At 54.0% G+C, this 21,264-nt stretch overlaps 1 protein-coding gene across 2 annotated transcripts in view; it reads right to left on the reverse strand.

Moving 5' to 3' along the window:
* Positions 1-21,264, reverse strand: part of COL5A1 (collagen type V alpha 1 chain) — a 150,506-nt gene that overhangs the window by 114,634 nt on the left and 14,608 nt on the right. For both annotated transcript variants that reach the window (XM_077851271.1, XM_077851270.1), the window contains exon 2: positions 72-239. In XM_077851271.1, coding sequence (XP_077707397.1) covers positions 72-239 — 168 coding nt within the window. The remainder of the gene's footprint in view (positions 1-71; positions 240-21,264) is intronic.

Consider the following 21,264-nt stretch of genomic DNA (forward strand, 5'->3'; position numbering starts at 1 on the left):
CCAACAGAACATGCACACCTGTCCCCACCACCCACCACCCACCTGCCTGAACACACACACACGTCTCTTACCAGGATACAACTGCTTGGTGGGCGCGCTGAGCTGGGCATCTTTCGTGACTCTGTAAGCGACGTCTGGGCCTTTCGAAGATCTCCGCGTAGCACAAAAACCTGTTGTCTTTGTTATTCCATCAGGCAAGTTGTGAAAATCTAGGACCTTCAGGAGATCCGCTGGCTGAGCTGAAATGGCAAAGGGAGGTCTGGGGTTAGCTATGGGTGAGGTGAGGAGCACCACATGGCACCTGCCACCCACCCAGGAGCACCCGGACAGATTAGGAGAATGGGAACCAGCTCAGGACCAATCGAGGGGTCAGGCGCTCGGGGGCATGGGGCGGCACACATTGGGGTCCCCAGAACCGCACTCCGGCCCAGCTCCCGCCACAGCCACACACCAGGAGGAGACCCCTACTGGCAACAGCCCACAGCCGCCCCCACCCCAACTTTGCAGATACGGCCCCTCCACTCTGCATCCTCCGCTGGCCGGTGCTGTCCAACTCCTGCTCCCAGTCACCCTCCCCTGGCCCGGTTGTGGGAAAGCCGCCCCGAACGCAAGCCGCGAGGACCCCACTGCTGATGGGAGCGACCCTGGAAGAAGGTCTTCTGGAGCAGGGGCACTGATGGCTCGTGGGTTCTGCTGTATGGGTCCCGGGGTCAGCGCATCCTGTGTGACTAGGACACAGAGCCCACAGAGCCCATGCTACCCCCCATCATTATCCAATTAAAAGGTGATTTTTCCCGTAACTGTTTATAGCAAGGAGCCAGTTTCCACTTCCCCTAGAAGACCTATGCTTACAAGCAAGACAGTGCAGAACCAAGGACATGGGAGGAGCAGGTCCCTGCATCCCTTCCAGAAAGTTCCAAACCCTCCATGGGGGGCAGGGCAGCAGCTCCCAAGGGCATTCCAATGGCAGCCAGGGCACTTCCTTCAGCAAGAGACAAGACAGCCTCCCCGTGCCCCTGGCTCCCTCCTTCACAGTGGGGAGAGCGGGGACCTCCAGGCTCTGAGGACTACAGGCCTGGGATCCACACACCTGCCCTAAACAAAGGCCATTTCATGGGGAAAAGCTCAGCTCCCATTACTACAGACAAGAAGCCCCAGTCATTCCAGCAGAGAAAATAAACCCCAACTGGGGAGTTGGAGTGACAGGCCCTGTGAGCAGCAGGTACTGCCCTGGGGTTATGGGGAGCCCAGAGGCCAGCACCCACCTGTCTGCGGGGGGATGTGGGTGGGGCTGATGACTGGCCCCGCCCCCACCACTGGGTATGTGAGCTCCAGCTCCACGGGGCAAATCAGGGCACAGCACCTCCCATCCCAGGTGGTTGGTGCCCGGGTAGCCTGTAAGTGGCCCAGGCCCCACAGGGCTCCATCCTGGGCCTCTTCCTCCAGGAAAGAGCAATCCTCTCTGCTCTGCTGGTCCCGCACATGGACTATGAATGGGGAGCTGCAGGCGGCCCTCTCCTGGGAGAGAGAGAGACAGGTTCCTGCCACAGAGCTCGCACCCCTGGATCAAGCCGTGCCTGAAGAACGAACCTCTACGTTAGCCAGCACGTTCCTCCCTACATTTAGGTCAGCTTGGCTTAGACTCAACACCTGCTACTATAAAATCAGCACCCAGTGCGGGGGGCGACCACGAGACTGGCACAGGCTCTCCAGCTCACTGGCTCACCCTCCTTCCTCCCCAGAGGGGTGACTACATGCCTGAGACTCGCTCAAGAGGAAAGCCTTGCTTGTCTAACATGGGTGGAGGATTTGAGGTGAGAAACAACCCCTCCCGCCACAGTGTCGGTTTCCCCTTTGCCGGTCCCGGGAATCCTGCAGCCAGCTGCTGCACCTGGAGCTCAGCATAACCATCGGGGGCAGAGAGTGGGGCATGTGGGGACCCCGAACCTGTGCACCCCCACTGCTTGTCCAGCAAGGCCCTGACAGAGACCCCATGCCCGCAAGGGGCCATGGCGTTCAGGGCAGTGGATGGTGCCCTGGCAGGTGCCAATGCCACACGGTGACGCGCTGGGATGGGCGGGACAGCCTCCTGGGTCTGGCTCCAAGAACATGGGGATGCTTTCCTTCACCACGAAATGCACCCCCACCCACGGTTCCCTGCAAGGCACCAGGGCACCCAGATCCCAGAGCTCTGCCCCCAGCAGAGTCACTTCCACAGCTCAGCTTGGCTGCAGACCTGTCACTGCAACCGAGGGAACATGAGGATGGGAGGGAACCCTTAAGGAGGGGACAGCGTGGGGACCCAGGACCTCTACTCATGGATAGAATCACTGCTTCTTGTGGCCTCTGTGATTTTCCTGGGTGGCTCTGAGCTCCTACCCAGGGCCCAGAGCTCACACCGCATAGTCAGCTCCCCCCACAGCATTGGTGTGGCACTGGTGACCCCTGCCCCCAGCCCACAGGCTCCCCACAGCCCTCACAGTGTGCCTGTCCACTCGACATCCATGCAGATCCCAGCAGAGCCCAGGCCTGGACGCGGCCCGTGGGAAGAGATGGGCCATGCCAGCCGCTGGCTCACCTGCCACAGCGACACGGCACCAAGCTCTGGCTCATCTCTGAGACTCAGTTCCAAGACAGGCAGCAGCCAAGGGGAGAGATCACAGATCGCGGCTGGGGTTTCTTGGGCTCCCGTCCCACTAGCTGGTGATGCTCTTCCCAGATGGGCAGCCTGCAAACCTGTTTTCTCAATTGCTGATGGGAGAGAACTGTTTTCCAGAAGCCTCAGGAACTGTTTACAGGCCTCTGCTAAACAAGTTGAAAACGCTACCCCTCCTGCTGGCCAGGGGCTCCCTGTGCCAGAGCTAAAAAAAATCTTCAAGTTTTATGGAAGGTATGGGAAGGGCCTGGGAGGCATCTGGCAGGACAGGACTTCCGTGGACTCTCCTTCCCACTGACATAGGAGCCTCCCCTTCAAAAGGAGGTTTCTTGAGAAACCAAGGCCCTTGGAGCCTCTGTCAGGATGAGGATGGTGCTGGGAGTAGCACTGGTTTGGGGGACAGGTGCTCCTGGGTTTGAGCCCCATGTCACCCCACCAGGGAGGAGGTCTTGAGGTTACCCCACCAGGGAGGAGGTTGCCAAGGCTGGTGAGAGGATCCCTGGCAACAAAGACTGCCCTGGCACATTCCCTGGAAAAGCAGCAAGCTTTCCCTCCTCTTCCCTCCATGACAGCCAGGTGGGCAGCACCCCTGCATGTCCCAGCCGCCGGTGGAGACAGAGAGGGAACCAGCCATGCAGCCCCCACACCTGACCCAAGTGTGCAAAGCAGGCCACCAGGATGAGACCACGCCATGCTCACCACACCCGGGCCACCGCATTCTGGGAGCAGCAGGCACCCTGGTCCCACTCAGGCTCCCGTGCCTTCCCACCTTGCGGAGCCTGGGGAGCTGAAAACCGCACTTCCCAGACCCCCCCGGCAGTGAGGCTCAGGGACACACAGGGTCCTAGCACTGAGGTGGCTGAGCTCCAGGTGCCAAGTCCCCACAAGGCAGCACCAGGACCCAGGAAAGAAACGTAGGAGCCACAGCAGTGACCCCCAAATACAGAAGCATAGCAGGGACCCACCAAGGGGTCTCCCGATGAGCCCGTGCAGGAGTGAGCGGCCCCGACCAGGATGCAGAGGCGCCAGAGACAAATCTTACAAGTGGTGGGCTAAGGAGCCAAACGTTTCCACGGCCAGGGGCGACGTGTCCACCAGCGACACCAGGGTGACCTCCGCCACCCCCAGAAGCACTTTGCACAGTCACTGGGAAAGTCAGCTACCTGGGGCCCCTGTGGATCGGGAATGGCGGCACTCCACACCCCTTGTTTCACAGCTGCAGGACACGAGACACCAAAGCAGCCACCGAGGATGAGCTGAGCATGCCCAGGACACTCAGGGTCCAACTGCCAGTGGGTCACATGGTCACCCAGCCAGCGAGCCTCGAGAGGGCGGGACACAGCCCCACCTTGCACACCAGGGCTGCCTGCGCTAGCCGGCCTTGGGCTCAAAGTCCTCTCCTATTTATTTATTTATTTATTTATTTATTTATTTATTTATTATTTATTTATTTGCTTTTCTCAAACACTTGCTATTGGCAAAGACTTCCTGTGAGGCCCTGGCTCTGTCCGTCCACGGCCAGATGGCGCGAGGGCTAACTGTCGCCTCCGGGGCTCAGGGAGGAGAGTGGGGTTATCAGAACCTACTCTCCAGGCCTGGAACCATAACGTGCCCTTGGATTCCACTCATGACCGGAACCCCCCTGGGAGGGGACCTTTACCTCCGTTCCCCGAGTCCCGGGGCCCCCAAGTCAGAGCCATGCCCACCACTACTCTCCCATCAGGGTGTCCTTGCCAATGTCTTCCCATCCACCTGCCAGACCCCCAGGGCCCTGGGTCCCTTCTCAGGTCGCAGGCTTCCACCAGAGCCCAGGCCCAGGCAGGATGGGTGGGGGCACCACAGCACCTTTATCTCATCAGGTGACCATCAGCAGCATCCCCCACAGGGACGGGCTCCGTCAGCCCCCGGGCTCGGGGATCTCTGGGCACAGGTGCTGGTGTGAGCTGGTCTCTGCCCCAGGGTCAGCTGCACAGCCCCTGTCTGCACACCGGCCTTCACAGGTGAAGGAAGGCTGTGGCCTCCTGACACGTGCACAAACACTCAAGACCACAGGCCCCAGGCAGGGCTGCCGGGAGGTGTGAGGCACGCAGCCTGCATCCTCGGCACCCAGTGGGGCTCGGTCCCTGTGCTGGGGCCCCCAGGCCTCCCCAGCCCCAGAACTCCATGGCTCTCCCTCCAAGGCCATTGCCCACATTTCCAACACCAATCTCTTGACAGAGACCAGGGCCTACTCCTGCCCAGTGCCTACAGGCTGCTGGGTGCCCCTGACAGAATGTGCCCAGGGAGGGGGTTCTGCATGCTTCGGAGTCCACATCATCACCAAAGGAAAATACAAGAGTTCTCAAAATGACCACCACGGTTTATGCCTTCAGAACCCTCAGAACTGTCTAATGTCATAGCTAGAAGGATCACAGATACCCTGGGGCAGGGCCCTTTATTTTGAAAGTGAGTATGTGTGGAGAAGGGGACTGGCCAGCTGGGGCTGTGACAGGGCCATCCTCAGCTTCTGATCCATGCTGGTCCTGAACCGGCTGCCACTTGGGGTGACACACGTCGGTGACACACGTCGGGGTCCCTGAAGCACAGCGCGTGTGGGGACCTCACAGCTCCTGGAGATGCGTCCTTCCACTAGTGGAGGTAACATCGAGCTCCTGTGCCACGTCCATCGGCTCTCCTGGGCTGCAGAACTCAGGAGGGCCCCCTACTGCCCCGGCGCCCGGCAGAGGCTCAAAGCCATTGCCACCCGGGGTGGCCCCTGCCTGGAGTCGGGGGGAATGCCCCCCCCCCCCCCGCAGCCTGCAGGAGCACACCTGGCACACCTACTCTCATTCTGACCTCATCAGGTCCCCCCTCTGCTTCGGGGGGTGGAGGTGGGGAGGGGGGAAGGAGGGCAGCAAGCAGGGTGGGCAGAGCACCCCCGCCCCGCCCCAGGGCTGAGGCACCCCCACCAGCCCTCCATGGCCCCATCAAGGAGGCCAGCACAGCAGGTTGAAAAAACAAGCCTCCGGAGGCTGGAACTGACATTCCTCTTCAGTGACCAAACTATGGGAACAAAGCAAAAGGGCAGTGGGTAGCAAATGCACCACAGGCCTGGAACAGGCCATCTCCCAAGGCTCCCCTCCCTACGCCCAGGCTGTGGGGGGCAGAGACAGAGCCCTGGCCCATCACCTCAGGGCAAGTGGGGCTTGCTGCCACACTGGGAAGACAGGTCCCTGAACACCCACCCTTCAGTGGCTCCCATCACTGAGAATGAGCTCCTCTGCCAACGTCAGGGTCCCGCCCAGGGAGCCTGGCTCTCACCGGCCGCCACCCCACCAAGGCCACAGCATTGCAAGGATGACTCCATTACAGTCCCTGAGAACACAGTCCTGGGCTTGCGCAGTGCACGGCATGACCACCATGCTCAAACCCCCAGGGACCTGCCCCCCACGTGGCCTCAGAACCCCTGGCCTCCCCGCAGGCAGTTTTGCAGCTCAATGGGGCTGGATTCAAGCCTGGCTCTGTTCACCCTGCATGCCTCACACAAGGGCCTGCATGACATGGAGACCGCAACTGGCAGGGACTTGCCGGCCCCACCCCTCCAGCCAGGACCCCTTCAGCCTTCCCTGCGATGCTCAACATCACCAGGCTCGTCCACTGCTTCAGGCCTGTTTCTCAGTTTCTAAGGAGGAGCTCAGGGCTTTCTGGGGGATGTTTTCACTGAAGGAGGCAGCTTCGTTGTGTGTGATTATTTGTGCAAATCGTTGGCGCAGCATCTATCTCCCGGACTGGATGGCCAGCATAGGCCTACCTGATGCCGCCTCCCCAGGGGCCTCCAAAGGGTTGGTGGATGTGGCTCTGGTTCCATCTCCCCCAGTCACAAGCCCTGTGGCCCTGGAGAAAGTGGGTTCCAACCCAGGGGCTCCCTGTCACCATCTGTGAAAGGGAAGGGATACTGCGAGGGTGGCCTGCCCTGGGATGGTAGTGGGCGTGGGCCTGGGGCATGCATGGCCCCATGGCATGGGCGGCACCAGCCTGAGCGGGAACTGCTGGACAACACCAAGCACCTCCCCTGCCCCCTACAACCACCCCCATAGAGTGTGGGGAGGAGGGCAGGACCATACTCCTTCCCTGAGCAACCACAAGAGCCTCTCAGGCGGCGAGGAGGATGGCCCAATCCTGCCCCTCACTGAGCCTTCATGGCAGCATTCTGAGGGTGAAGGGTTGTCAAGGCGAGGGAAGGATGAGCTAAGAAGGTCTTCCAGACAGCAGGGAGCAGAGGTGACCTGGAGGCCATCACAGAGCCACTGGGGGTCAGGGCCAGATGCAGGATGCCCTCAGCCCACATGCCCCACCCACCCCTGCTGCCAGGAAACTCTATCTCTGCTCCATCCTCCTGGGGCCCAGAAGCCCCCCAGGCCACAGCTCAGCCTTGGGAGAAGCCCCAGGCCTGTGAGCTCCATCACAGCGGCCTAGCCAGCCTTTTCCTCCCAGCAAATGCCTGTAGCATCCCGTTCACGCTGCACCTGTCGCCCTGGAGGGGTGTGAGTCCGGTCAGATCACTTGGGCTGTCATTGCCGGCCACCCAGCTGCCCAGCAATGCCCAGGAAATGGGGAATCAGTGAGGAGTGATAGCAGCCAAGATGCACACAGACTCCAGAGAGCACAGGAGAGCAGCAGGTGGAGAGGCAGGTGCAGTGTCACGGAGCTGGCACCAGCTACTACCTCTCCTCCAAGGGCCTCCCAACAGGTGACACCCTGGGGCTGCAAGCACTGTGAGCCTGGCAGGGGCTGGGGACAGCTGAGGCCCCGGGCACCCGCTATGCACCCCCATACTCTAGCCTGGGGGGCAGCTACAGCCCTGGGTGCCCACCGTGTGCCCCCATGACCCAGGGAGAGGGCAGCTGAGGCCCCGGGTGCCCGCCGTGTGGCCCCATGACCCAGGGAGAGGGCAGCCAAGGCCCCAGGTGCCCACTGTACACCCACACCACCCTATTTAGGAACACAATGTTCCTAAAGGGGGAACTGCGTGTGGGGGGGGGGGTCATCCTGCTGGTCAGCCCCAGGAGGGGTGGGACTAGTCTGAAACTCACTCCTTAGGCTATGACCCTCATCTTACACCCCTAGTTGGGGCTGACCCAAGGGTCTGGACTCTGGCACCTCCACATCACCCCACGCTGTGGCCATTGGCTGGCCAGGTGCCCTCACGGGGCCCAAACACATGTACATGCCAGCACCCAGGCCGAGGGCGCTCACATGTGGCCCAGCCTGCCGACCCTCCAGACGAGAAGAGAAGCCTCAACACACACATCACTGGGAAGAAGGCCTGCAGGAGGAGCGGACAGGAAGGCAGACATCCTATGGGAGCACACAGAAGCCGCCCCAAGGCTTGCCTGGGGCCACACGAGGGGGTAATCCCCCCACAAGCAGGGCAGGACGGGGATGTCAGAGCGCAGCTAGGCCTCACGGAGAAGGCTGGGCTCCCATTATGCCAAAGACTATGGGTGCTCCAGACCAGACTAGGACTCGAGCACCCTAGGAGTGACAGCAAATGTCACAACTGAAGGGCAATCTTCTTGCTGGCCTGAGGAGCAGGGGTACATGTCCAGCTCCTCACGGCATCCACTTAGCACCTTCTTCCTCTCGTCCATCATCTCTGCTTTCCATCTGGCCTCATGGAAAGGAAACAAAGGGGCTTACATGTGTCCCCCACCCCATGGGACGGCCGTTGACGGAACAGGGCATGGGCAGGAGTCCTGGGGCCGCTGCAGAGATGGTGTGGGCCAGAGGAGGCGGCCAGGGCTGGGCGCACACAGGCGCTGCCAGCAGGAGCCGGTCCAGGAGCAGAGCCTGCAGGCGTGATGGGGAACCAGATGATTAATCTTAGTTTCCTCGGAGGTAATTTATCTCCTTGTTCTGAAGGGAAGGGGTGGGGGATGGCACCAAGCGCCACATTCCACCGGGCTGGGGTTGGCTGTGTTTGCAGGCGCAGGCTCTGCAGGGCCCCACCTGCTTCCATGAGGCCTAGAGGGTGGGCTGGCTGCCATCGGGCCAGCTGGGGTCACACTGGCAGGGGGCCCTCTGCATCCTCAGCCTCGCCCAGGCCCAGCACCCAGGGAGCACTCAGGGTGCCTCGCGGATGAGGGAGGGCGGGCATGGGCCAAAACTGTACCAGCCGAGAACAGACTCACCACGGGCTCCATGAAATGTCACTGGGGTGCTGGGGGGCCTCATTTGTGCCGCAATATCCTCTGGGGTCTACTGGGCATTGAGCACACGTGGAAAGTCTGTATCATTTCTGCACTAACCCTCCCAACATTCCAGAGTCCAGGCAATGTCAGTTGCACTGGCCTGAGCATTTCCAGCCCACTGGCCCTGCACACCAAAGGTGCATGGCCTTTCTGCATGTGGCCATGACCCGCATATCAAGACTCAGAACTAAATAAATGGACATACCACGGAATCAGGTGCTAGCATATCCCAAAACCAACAGCAGCTCCACCACCCTGAGCCTCAGTTTCCCTGCTATAAAAGGGGTATAATAGGACCTGGCTTTCCTAGGAAGCCTTGAATGGTAGCCAAAATCAGTAGCACCAACAACACTAGATTATCAGGCTCCTTCCTTCCCTGAAGAGTTATCATGACAAGTCACAGTCGTGTCCACAAGAGACCCATTTCCTTCATGAAGCTCAAGGAGAGCATTAACCGTCATTAACCATGACACCCCAGCACCACACCACAGTCTGCACACACCATGCCATCTCCACACTGGACTGGCAGGAGGTGCCCCAAGGGACCCACCATCTCCTGGACTGTGAGCTCCTTGAGAGAAGGGTGTCACCCATAGTCACAGTGGGAGGAGAGAGCTTAGCCCAGAATAGATGCATAGTACAGTGAACTAACTAACCAACCAACCAACCAACCAACCAACCAGTCAACCACCCAAGCAACCAACCAGTCAACCACCCAAGCAACCAACCAACCAACCACCCAACCAACCAACCAACTAACCATCCAACCAACCATTGAACAGAACCAACAGACATACAAGTGATGAGATGTGTGTTCTGTGGACTCAAGATAAATCCAGTAAGGGAGAAAACCCTTTAGGGACAATTTCACAGCAGCCCATTTAGGAAGCACATACATATTGACCTTCTGATCCCCTCTCCTCTATTAGGGCTGAATTCTACAGAAAGCTTGCAAAGGTGTAAGGCAGAGTCATTTAGAGCAGCAAAGAATGGAAACCAGGTAAAAGCCCACCAGCTGGGAGCTGGTAAAATAAACAAGCTGCCTGCTGAAATCCTCTGTAGAGACTGGACAGGAAGGGGCTGGTCTTGTTGGCCTGACCCAGGCAGACAGCCACAACATATCACTAAGTGAAAAGAGCAAATCACAAAAACATTCACAGAGCGCCATCCCTTTCATGTTAAAATAAATAAAAGCTGTCTACGTAACTTGAAACCATGTCATGTAAATGCACGCACAGAAAGGCCCAGAAAAATACCAGCCAAACAGTGAGGGGCTTCTGTCTGGGCAGGGGCTGAGCACATGTAGAAGGTAAAAGGGTACATCTGCTCATGTCTCTATATACACCCCCACTTATGAAAAATGCTCAATACAGCCTCAGAAAACCCGCATAATTGTATTAACAACCACAACAGGGATGCCTGGGTGGCTCAGCAGCTGGGCGCTTGCCCTCAGCTCAGGTCGTGATCCTGGAATCTGGGATCGAGCCCTACATCAGGCTCCCTGCAAGGAGCCTGCTTCTCCTTCTGCCTGTGTCTCTGCCTCTCTCTCTCTTTCTCATGAATAAATAAATAAATAAATAAATCTTAAAAAAACACACACACACAAAATACCAAAACACATTTTTCAAGGGTCCAGTTTTATAATAGCCACAAATTCTTTAACACAAGTGCCCAGTAAGAGATGCTATCTATGCTCTCTTGAATGGGGCAGGGCTGGTTTCTGTGACCATGTGACTTAAAATAATTTAAGTCAGGGTTTCGGATGTATAATTTGCATGTAGTAAAATTCATTCTTTAAAACTCATTCTTTGGGATCCCTGGGTGGCACAGCGGTTTAGCGCCTGCCTTTGGCCCAGGGCGCGATCCTGGAGACCCGGGATCGAATCCCAAGTCGGGCTCCCGGTGCATGGAGCCTGCTTCTCCTTCTGCCTATGTCTCTGCCTCTCTCTCTCACTGTGTGCCTATCATAAAAAATTAAAAAATAAAATAAAATAAAACTCATTCTTTGGGCATCCCGGGTGGCTCAGCGGTTTAGCACCACCTTTGGCCCAGGGTGTGGTCCTGGAGACCCAGGATCGAGTCCCACATCGGGCTCCCTGCATGGAGCCTGCTTCTCCCTCTGCCTGTGTCTCTGCCTCTCTCTCTCTGTGTGTGTCTCTCGTGAATGAATAAATAAAATCTTTAAAAAAAAAACTCATTCTTTGTAAGTGTACAGCCCAGAGAATCTGACCAATGTGTGGTCCTGTAACCATCCACCACCATCACAATATAGAGTATTTCTATCACCTCAAAAAATCTCCTTATGTCCTTCTTCCACCCCCAGCCTCTAAGAACCACTAACTTTTCTTTTATATATAGTTTTGCCTTTTTTCAAATGCCACATGAATAGAATCGCATCCCATATAGTCTTTTGTGTCTGTGCCTTCCACTTAACATAACACTTCTGAACCCACAATGTTCATGTGCCCACTCTGGCTGTTGCTGTCAAGTATTCTACCACATGGGTCAACCACAGTTTGCTTCGCCATCTCCCCACTGATGGGCACTTGTGTTGTTCACAGTTTGGGGTAATAAAGCAGCATGTGAACATTCACACGTGTGTCTTTCCACAGACATATGTTTTCATGTCTCTGGGGTAAATGCGTAGGAGTGGAATTGCTGGGCCCCCTGGGAAGTATGATTGACTTTATAAAAACCTGCCAAACTGTCCTCCCAAGTGACTGCACCAGCTTGCATTGCCACCAATAATGTATGACAGTTTCTCCACATCCTCGCCAATGCTTGTGTGTGCTCTGGTACCCGCTTGTAGGCTTCATCTGTAATTCCCTGATGACTGCAGCTGTGAAGCATCTTTCCATATGCAAATGCACCATTCACTTTTTTTTTTTTTTTTTTTTTTTTTTTTGATGAAATGTCTGTTCAACTCTTCTGCTTGGCTTTAAATTGGGTCATCTGTCTTTTCACTGTTGAGCTACAACATTCCCTTATCTCTTCTAGATGTGTTTATTACATGTGTGTTTTTGCGAACATTTTAGTTCAATCTGTGGCTTACCCTCTCATTTTCCTAACAGTGTCTTTTGAAGAGCAGAAGCACTTAATTCAATCAAGTCCAATGTGTCGATTTTTTTATGGATAATACTTCTTGTGCACTTTCTGAGAAATTTTTGACTAACTCAAGATAACAGGAAGGGAGTGTTTTCTTTCTTATTTTATTTTTGTAGTTTTAAATCTCACATTTGCACCTATGATCCAACCTAATTTTTATATATGATTTGAAGTAAAGGATACAGGTTTATTTATTTATTTATTTATTTTTTGCAAATGGATGTCTAGTTGTTCCAGCACCATTTGTCCTAAAGACTACCCTCTTGCCGCTGAAATTTCTTAGTACCATTGTCAAAAATCAAATAGGAGTGAGACTATTTATAGACTCTCTTTTGTTCCCTTGCTCTACATGTCTATATGTCAACACCAGAATGCTTTAATCATGGTAGCTTTATAGTAAGTCCTATAATTATATAACAGAAGCCCTTTAAATTCTTCTTTTTCAAAATTCTTTTTTTTTTTTTTTTATTTTAGGTCCTTTGCCTTTCCATGTACATTTCAGGATCAACTTGCCAATGTCTATTTTTCAAAAATGCCTTCTGGGATTTTAATTGGCATTACAATGAATCTCTAGATCAGTTTTGGATTAAAATGATACCTTCGCAATATTAAATCCTCTTGTCTATGAGCATGGTATACCTCTCCAACTCTTCAGACTTTCTTTAATACCTCTAAATGATGTTTTACAATTTCCAGTGCACAATTATCTTTCAAATATATCTCTAAGTGTTTTGTATTTTTAATGCCCCAGCAGTGGCAGCTTAAAGTTCTATTTCCAACTGTTCATCTTTACGCTCTAGACATATGAGTGACTTTTTGTATTGGCATTGACTTCTGTGACCATGCTAAACTTACTACTTCTGGATGCTTCCTTGTAAAGCCCATAGAGTTTTTAACATCAACAATCATGTGGCCTGCAAGTAAAGGAAGTTTCACTTCTCCCTTTCCAACCCACATGCCTCATATTTCCTTTTCTTGCCTTATTGCACTGTCCAGGATCACCATACAATGTTGAATAGGCAAGGTGGGAGCATGTGTCCTCGCCATGTCCCTGATCCCAGGGAGCAGAGAAATCAACATGTAGATTTTACATCAATGTCCTTTATCAGGTTGATGGAATTCCCTTTTACTCCTCATTTACTGAGATTTACGCATATTTTAAGTTTAAAGCTATTACAAAGTAACCTGTAATTCCAATTTTGTAAATGAGGGCATGAAACAAATACTGGAAAATAAATATATCAAAATGTTCCACTGGTAATTTATTTTGCTACACTCAATAGAAGAAACCATCACCACAATCATGGTTCAAACAAGGAAGGGATCATGGTTCGTTTTATTTTCCTCCTTATACTGTTTAGTAGCTTTCAACAGTTCTAGGACGGGTGTGTATTGCCTTTATAACAAATCAATGGATTCATAAATGCCAATTAGTGTCCCACAGGAAATGGTACTATGATTAAATAGTTGTCCTCTTTCCATGTTCACCTAAAACCAAACCTGCAAGACAGTCAGAGCTTTCTTTTCACCTTTGCCTTGGTAGTAGGCAATTTTTAACCTTATAAAACAAAACTGTGTTTGCACTTCTCAGGAATGTTACATTTCTTGAGTCTGACATTTGGAGTGAGCCACCCCACACCATGCCTCTGCACCCCCCCCACTCCACCCCCCCACTAAGGCCCAAGTCTAGCTCACCCCTGTCCTTCCGGACTGAAACGTGGACAAAAGGCAAATGTGTCTGCTGGCTCACTGGTTTTCCAGCGCGGACATTGGCTGCCTTAAAATTCTCATTGGAAGAGACAACTTTAGAAACAGAAGAAAATTAGCCCTTGGAGATGGTGTCACACCTATTAAATATCACAAAGCAAACAATGTGATAAGTGAAATTAAGAAGAATATTTCCTGTTACAAATTAAAGCCAGTGTCTATCTGGTCAAGCCCTGCATATCCGCTTGAATGCTCCTTACACAGTCCAGAGCGTGGCCACAGATAGATCCTAGTGCGGTTTTGTTGATTCTAGGATTCGGCTCTGAAATTATGTTATTCAATTATATGATCCAAGTAAAAGAATATTGCACTGGGTCACTCTGACCTTTGGAGGAATATGTTACGTTACTTCCCCCAGGACCAGAAGGCATTTTTAAATTACTAGAGCCAAGCAAGTCTTCAGAACACGCTTACTATGACTAAAACCAGCCACATGGACACCAGATGATCACAGAACTGTGCAAAACTACTGAACTCCCCCAAAGGAGGCACCACAAAGTGATGGCAGGACTCAGAACTGGCCTGCACAGCCCTCACCCCTGAGCCTACCACCCCCAGTTCCACTGGACTCCCTGGGCCCATGCCTGGCAGATTGACGAAGTGGAGTTCCAACCTCCACCCCTACCTCACCAGGGGTGGCAAGTGCAGGCTCCACAGATTCCACAACCCTGGGCTCAGTCACTACCTCCAAACACTGGCAAAGTACAAGAGTGGGCAGGTCTACATGAAGCCCACCTTCGCTACTGGGTGGCTCATCAGCAAGAATTCATCTAGGAGACTACCTGAATGAAAGCAGGCCCTTCTCTTCACACCTGGGCCTGTCCCTGCCCAGGCCAGCCCTCTCTCCCACCCATCCACCCATCCATTGGTGGCACCCCCAACACCAGCCCCAGCCCGCCCCCCTCACCGCTGCTCCAGTACACACTCATTCCATGTGACTGCCTGGTGGGGAGGGGACCCTATGGTCAGCAGGACTCAATACCACTGTCTTCTCAGTGGGCCACGGCAGGGACGCAGCAAATGAATGACAACCAGAGAGGAAGGGGGCATAGGGAGAGACAATGAGCATCTATTAATTGTCCATTTGGTCCCAGGAGATTCCCTTATGTCTTCGGACTAAGTGGGAGGAGACAACTAGTGCTCTAAACGTACATGATGCATAAGTATTATTAAGAACCCAGCTCTGGGCAACCCCGGTGGCGCAGCGGTTTGGCACCGCCTGCAGCCCAGGGTGTGATCCTGGAGACCTGGGATTGAGTCCCACGTCAGGCTCCCTGCATGGAGCCTGCTTCTCCTTCTGCCTGTGTCTCTGCCTCTCTCTCTTTGTGTGTCTCTGTGAATAAATAAATAAAATCTTTTAAAAAAAAAGAAAAAGAACCCAGCTCTGAGGATACACTGTGGGATAGGAAGTGCTGCTCCACATTCCAGATGAGGAAACCAAAGCCCTACAGGCCCAGGCAGCCCAGCCAGGTCACGAGCTTTACATGACAGAGCTCAGCTGCCCCCCAGGAGCACAGGGGACAATGCCCAGCTCACAGCGGCGGGTACCCCCCCACCCCCCCCACCCCGCTCCCCACTCTATCACATGGGCCCACCTGGGGTCGGTACCCAGGGTAATGTGGCCCAAGGCACAGGAGCTCCAGCAACAAGTGCCTGCTGCTGGTTGGAATGGCCTCCGCAATAAAAAGGCTTTAAAACATTCCTCTGTTCTGATGCCATGAGTCAGCGTCTAGGAATCCACCCCAAGGAAATAATGAGAGGCAGAAAGGATTTACCAGAAAGATGTTCATCCAGGTGTTATTTAGAACAGCAAGCAACTGGAAACACCCCAAGTCCAACACGAGGGGAGCAGAGAGGTAAAGTCCAGTGCAAGTATACAGTGAATGGTGGGGGCCATGGGGATGTTTACAGCTGGTAATGACACGGGAAGTGTCTGTGACCAGGGCAGGTGCAACCCTGTTTCTACCGGAGCTGAGCCAGGGAAAGGGGAAAGCGTGAGGGCTGTGCCACTGAATACTCATGACCTCCCTCCCCCAAATTCATACAGTGAAATCGTCAGCCCCAAAGATAGTGGCTCCAGAGAGCTCCCTCACCCCCTCCACCACATGAGAACACAGTGAAAAGGCACCAGCTCTGAACCGGAAGAAGCGTCCTCCCCTAGCCATGCTGGCTCTTGACCTTGGACTTCTGGGCCTCCGGAACCATGAGAAATAAAACTTTGTGGTTTAGAAGCCACCCAGTCGGTGGTATTTTATTATAGCAGCCCAAACAGACTAAGAACAGAAAAGTGAAAGGCAGTTTTATGTTTCCCAAATTTGCCATAATAAGTATGCTTTACTTTTATAGTTGAGAAAAGCTAACAAAGGTATTTGGGGAATTAGTAGAATTTCTGAATCTATAACCGAATATCCTGAAACATAGTCCACCTCCCCATTCCCTAGACAGAGTTTCTCTGACATTTCACGGTCAGCTGCACAGCTTCCCTTGCTCCCCCACCATCCTTTTCCCACCTCCGCTAAGAGCCCATTCACCTCCCACCTCCCCAGTGAGTCCAGAGCCATGGGCCCCCTTCCTCAGTGAACCCCTGACACATGGGCAGTGACTCACTGTTATCCTGGCTGCACTGTGCGCCACTGCTGCGGCCCGAAGCATCCAGGTTCTTGATTCAAGCCGGCACACACAGCCAGAGAATCCAGTTGTGCCTGGAACTATACTAAGTAAGCGCTCAGAAGCTGAAGTGAGTCAGCCTCTCCTCACCCTCAAGGAGCCCCAGAGTGAGAGTGGACATCTGCAGGGTCATATCACCCTGACGTGGAAGTGGAATGTGGTGTGGTAGAGAGGGCAGCCCAGTGCCATGATGGAAGGAATGATGGGGGCTGGGGGGTGGGGTAGACTCATGGTCTGGATCCATGGTCTGGTGGGTAGACAGATTTGTGGTCTGAATGGATGGGTGGGTGGTTAGGTGGAGGAATGGGATGATGGTTTGGATGGATGACTGAGTGGTGGAATGGGTTGATGGTCTGGATGATGGGTGGGTGGAGGAATGGGTTGATGGTCTGGATGGGTAGGTGGGTGGAGGAATGGGATGACGGTCTGGATGGATGGCTGAGTGGTGGAATTGGTTGATGGTTTGGATGGATGAGTGGACAGATTTGTGGCCTGGATGATGGGTGGGTGGAAGAATGGATTAATGGTCTGGATGGGTGGGTGGAGGAATGGGTTGATGGTCTGAATGGATGGGTGGATGGAGGAATGGGTTGATGGTCTGGATGGATGGGTGGATGGAGGAATGGGTTGATGGTCTGGTTGGATGAGGGAATGAGTGGGTGGGTTAATGGCATGGATGAGTAGGTGGACAGATGAGTGGGCAGGCACACTGTGTAGGTGAATGTGTAGATGCATGGTGGATAAAGATAGGAATTCACCTTTGCCAACGTAAACTGAACTACAGGCACCAAAGCCTTATCTCTTGCCACTCCTTCCCCTGCCCCTGTGCTCTTGCTATGCTCCAGTCACACCAGCCCCCAAATTCAAAGACCAAGGTCACACAGCATGAAGGGGGTTGCACATTCCATTTCCCTGTACTTGGAATCCTCCAACCTCCAATCCTATTGCCCCAACCACCACTCCTCGTGAGTCCCCACTGACCTTGTAGACCTCAAGCTCAGACAGTCACTCTAGGGAGGTGTCCTTAGGCCCCCACGCTGAACTGCTGGCCCTCCTTTGTGCTCCCTCTTGGGAGAACTAGATTAAACCACGTGAAATGGCTGCTGGGCCATTTTGGCCCATAAAATGCCACTTCCCCATGGTTCAACCAAACAGACCTATAACAGATTCCTGTGACAGTCCAATCCCACCCAGATGTGGGGCTCAAGGGCAGGGAGCCCATGCTCATTTTAGTGTCCAGCATCTGGGGCCATGATTAGCCCACATGCCTGGCACACCCTGCCATTCTCAGATGAGTGAGTGAACACGGGGGTCTCAGCTCTGAGCTCCACCAGGACAGACCAACTCCCCTGTGAGAATACTAGTGGCTGAAGTTTGGGGACCAAGGTGGACCTCCCAGTGGTGATCTTGTAGAAACAAGACATGAAGGGCCCTGGGGAACAAGTGGGGGCATCAGCTTCTCTAGGGCAGAGGACTCTCCGTTGTCCTCTGACACCACAAAGCCCCCTCCCTTGGCTCACCAGCTGAGGACCCCCCAAAGCCTCATGTCCAGACTGGCTTTCCAGGGGTGAGCAGAGAATCAGCCAGCAAGTGAGACTCCAAGGACCCTGGTGACTTGAACTGTGGTAAGGGGCAAGCCGAGTGACAGCAGATGGCCCAGCTATTGGACAGTTGGAAAGACCATGCCCTGCCCTGGCAAGGGAGCATGGGGAGATGACACAGTGGGTGACCATCCAGGCAGGACGGTGCTCAAGGGAGGTCAAGGGCCACACCCACCATTGCACTACCACATACGAGCTCAAGCACCATCACATAGAACATTTCCCAGGTCAAAGCTGTCACATCTGTGGTCATCTGTTTTCTTTTTTTCCCACCAACCCCAGCCTGAGGATGCCCAGGACCCAGCCCAGCTCCATCTGCAGGACAGTCTGGGAGCAGGTGCCATTCACAGCATGACTGCTGCCACCTGCGCAGAAGGTAGGATGCACGAGCCTTCGGGCCCCAGGTGGGCATTGCAAGGGGCAAGGCCCCGCCGCCCGCGGTGTGGGGTGCTGGGGGACTGCAGGACCCTCCTGAATCCCAGACCCCGCGCTCAGCCGGGCAGGGCAGGGCAACTCCTCCATGCTTGTGAAATGTGCACTGTCAGCATCTACCTCAGGATTAAAACAGACAATGTCTATGGACTCTGTGAACTTGCTGTGGGACTCCAGGTGAGGTATCACCAGCCTCAGTTTCCCCACCTGCACAAGTAGATTGGGTTGTGGAGGACAATTTCGGCTCTTCTACACTCACATGTTCCTACTGTCAAAAGATCTCTATTACATGCCCTGTCGTCTGTTCAGCCCCTTCCTGAATAGCTCATTTCTTTCCTTCTTTTTTTCCTTTTTTTTTTTAACCACAAACTTTTTCAATTGACCGAGGCATTCCAGCCCAGAGCAGCTGCCTGCCAGCAGGAAAGGCCGAGGCTCGCAGCGCAGCCAGCCCACACGTTCCCGCCCGCCCGCCCGTCAGCAGCACACCTGCCCACCTCGCAGCCACCCAGGCACTCCAAGGAGCCCTCCGCCCAGCTCACAGGACGCCAGCACCCAGCTGCCCGCTCTGGTGCAAAGCACGAGTCCCCACACTCATGTGTCCGTCCTCATCATCTCTGATAGCTAAGCCCAGACACGTGTTTTCCCTTTTTCACAGAGGTGGATTCACAGCACGGAAGCACTCCTCACCTCGCTTCTCTTCCTTAAAGTACCTGGGAGACCCGTCCCTCTCGGGATGCACAAAACCAAGAGAGCCCTATCCTCTTAGCAGAATTCTCTTAGCTGCAGGATGTTCTTATCCAAACGGCCCCCATGGCGGGACCAGGCCACTTCCACACGATGCTCCCCCGCCATACAGGTGTCCACACACAGGTGTGCACGTACCATTAGGGAAAACGTCAAGACCCAGCGGCATTGCCAGGTCCAGGAGCACATGCATTTTATTTTAATATTCAGGGAGATACTGCCTCTGTCTTTCATAGAAGGGGGACCTTCAAGAACACCCACTTCCCCTCACCGCCTGGAACCAACAGTGCGTGTTGTTCAATGTCTGTTCCTTGCTCATCTGGCCAGGTGGGGTGGGCAGGGGGAGGGATCTCCCTGGGCTTTCACCTGCATTCCTTTTTCCAGGGAGTAAGCATCATCTTGTGCATTTACAAACTATCTGTATTGTGTTTCCTAAGAACTATATGTGTCTTTTGTCCATTTTGCCAGGGGAAGAGGCAGGTTCCTGGCCTTTTCTTATTGATTTACAGGAGTTTTAAGTATTGCAGCACATCAATCCCTTCTCCGTGATCCATGCTCCTATTCCTTTTTTTTTTTTTTTTTTTTTTAACTGATTGGTTGTTTGGGGTTTTCTTTTAGCCTGAGGAAAACTCTTGACTTTTAATGGAGTAAAACTTTTTTCCTTTTACAACTTCTGGGGTTTCTGTTATACCGGGAACGGCATTCCCACCCCCAGCTTGTAACACCCAGTCTCCCACAGTTTCTTCTGGTAGCTCCAGGGTTTCATCTGCAAAGTTCCCATCTTTGCTCCATCTGGAATGCATTTTGGTGCAAGATGAAGGCAGGGTCCAGCTTCCTTCTCCCAGGTGGTGTCTTTTCTACCCCAGCCCATTTCAATGACTAATCCTTTCTTTCCCAGCCAACATGAATGCTGCCTTTATCAAACCCTGAATTCCTACGGGTGCTGTGCCTAAAAACCCACAGAGCCAAGGCTACCCAGCCCCCTTCATGTCCCACAATGGGGGGGGGGGGGTGTCTCTGTGCTCCCAGACACATCCTCCCTTCCTCCCTCCCTCCCTCCCTCCCACCCAGAGCAGCTGGAGAGCAGCTCAGGTAATATTCAAGCCATGCCTGCTTCACGAACTCGCAGGCACTTATAATATCAAAAATGGAAATGACCCAATGTCTAACCACGGAAGACACTGCCAGTGAATCTGGCTTTTTACAGCAGTCATGACGGAGAACAGAATGCTGTCCTTATAAAGTGAAGGAAGAAAGTCCAGATGAGCTGGGCCGGAACTCCAGGGCCTTCGCCTTCAGGGAGAGAATGCTGGGTGGGGACGAGCCCCCCCCTTCCGTGGAGGTGCCCTAATTTCCAGACCAGCCACCATGTGCTCCCCTCTCTCCCTTACTCTTCCTGCTCACACCCAGCAGAGGTTGAGTTTGGGTGATTTTTATTGTCTTCTGTATACTTTTCTGTGTTTTCCAAAATGACTATAATGAAAACGTATCCGTTTTCATTTAAAAACATACATAGTTAAAGAACAAAAAAGGAGAGGGGGAAGACATTAAGGAGAGGACTCACCCCTCCCCGCACGGCCTGCCAGGGGCTCCCCTCACACCTCCAGGCCCTGCCTCTCCTCTGAGCATCGGCACCGTGTCCCCCAGAAGCCCTGGGCAGCATCAGCACACCCCCAAGTGTCAACACACCCAAGTCCCCACTCAGGCAAACTAGCAGCCTGGCTCCAACATGCCCTCGGAGCCACTGTGCAAACCCAGGAGAGTTCAGGAAGGAGGCAGCAGGGGACACGGAGCCAGATGGGTCAGGGGCCAGCCTGGTCCTGACCTGGCCCATGCCATTAGCGGGGGTCCTCAAGTGACCTCTGATCCCAGTGTCCCCAGCATTCAACAAGCACTGCCCTCCCTCTCCTGGGGTGTCAGGATGGGGCAGCACAAGGGAGGCGAGCCTTGCTTAGACGGAGGCAAGCCAGGAGCCGCCGTGCACTGACCACGGGACCAGGAGCCCAGGACTTCCTCTCCTTCCCCCTGAGGCCAGGCTGTGTGCCCTTCAAGGGGCCCTGCA

This window comes from Canis aureus, chromosome 16 (genome assembly GCF_053574225.1).
Source record: "Canis aureus isolate CA01 chromosome 16, VMU_Caureus_v.1.0, whole genome shotgun sequence".
NCBI lineage: Eukaryota > Metazoa > Chordata > Mammalia > Carnivora > Canidae > Canis > Canis aureus.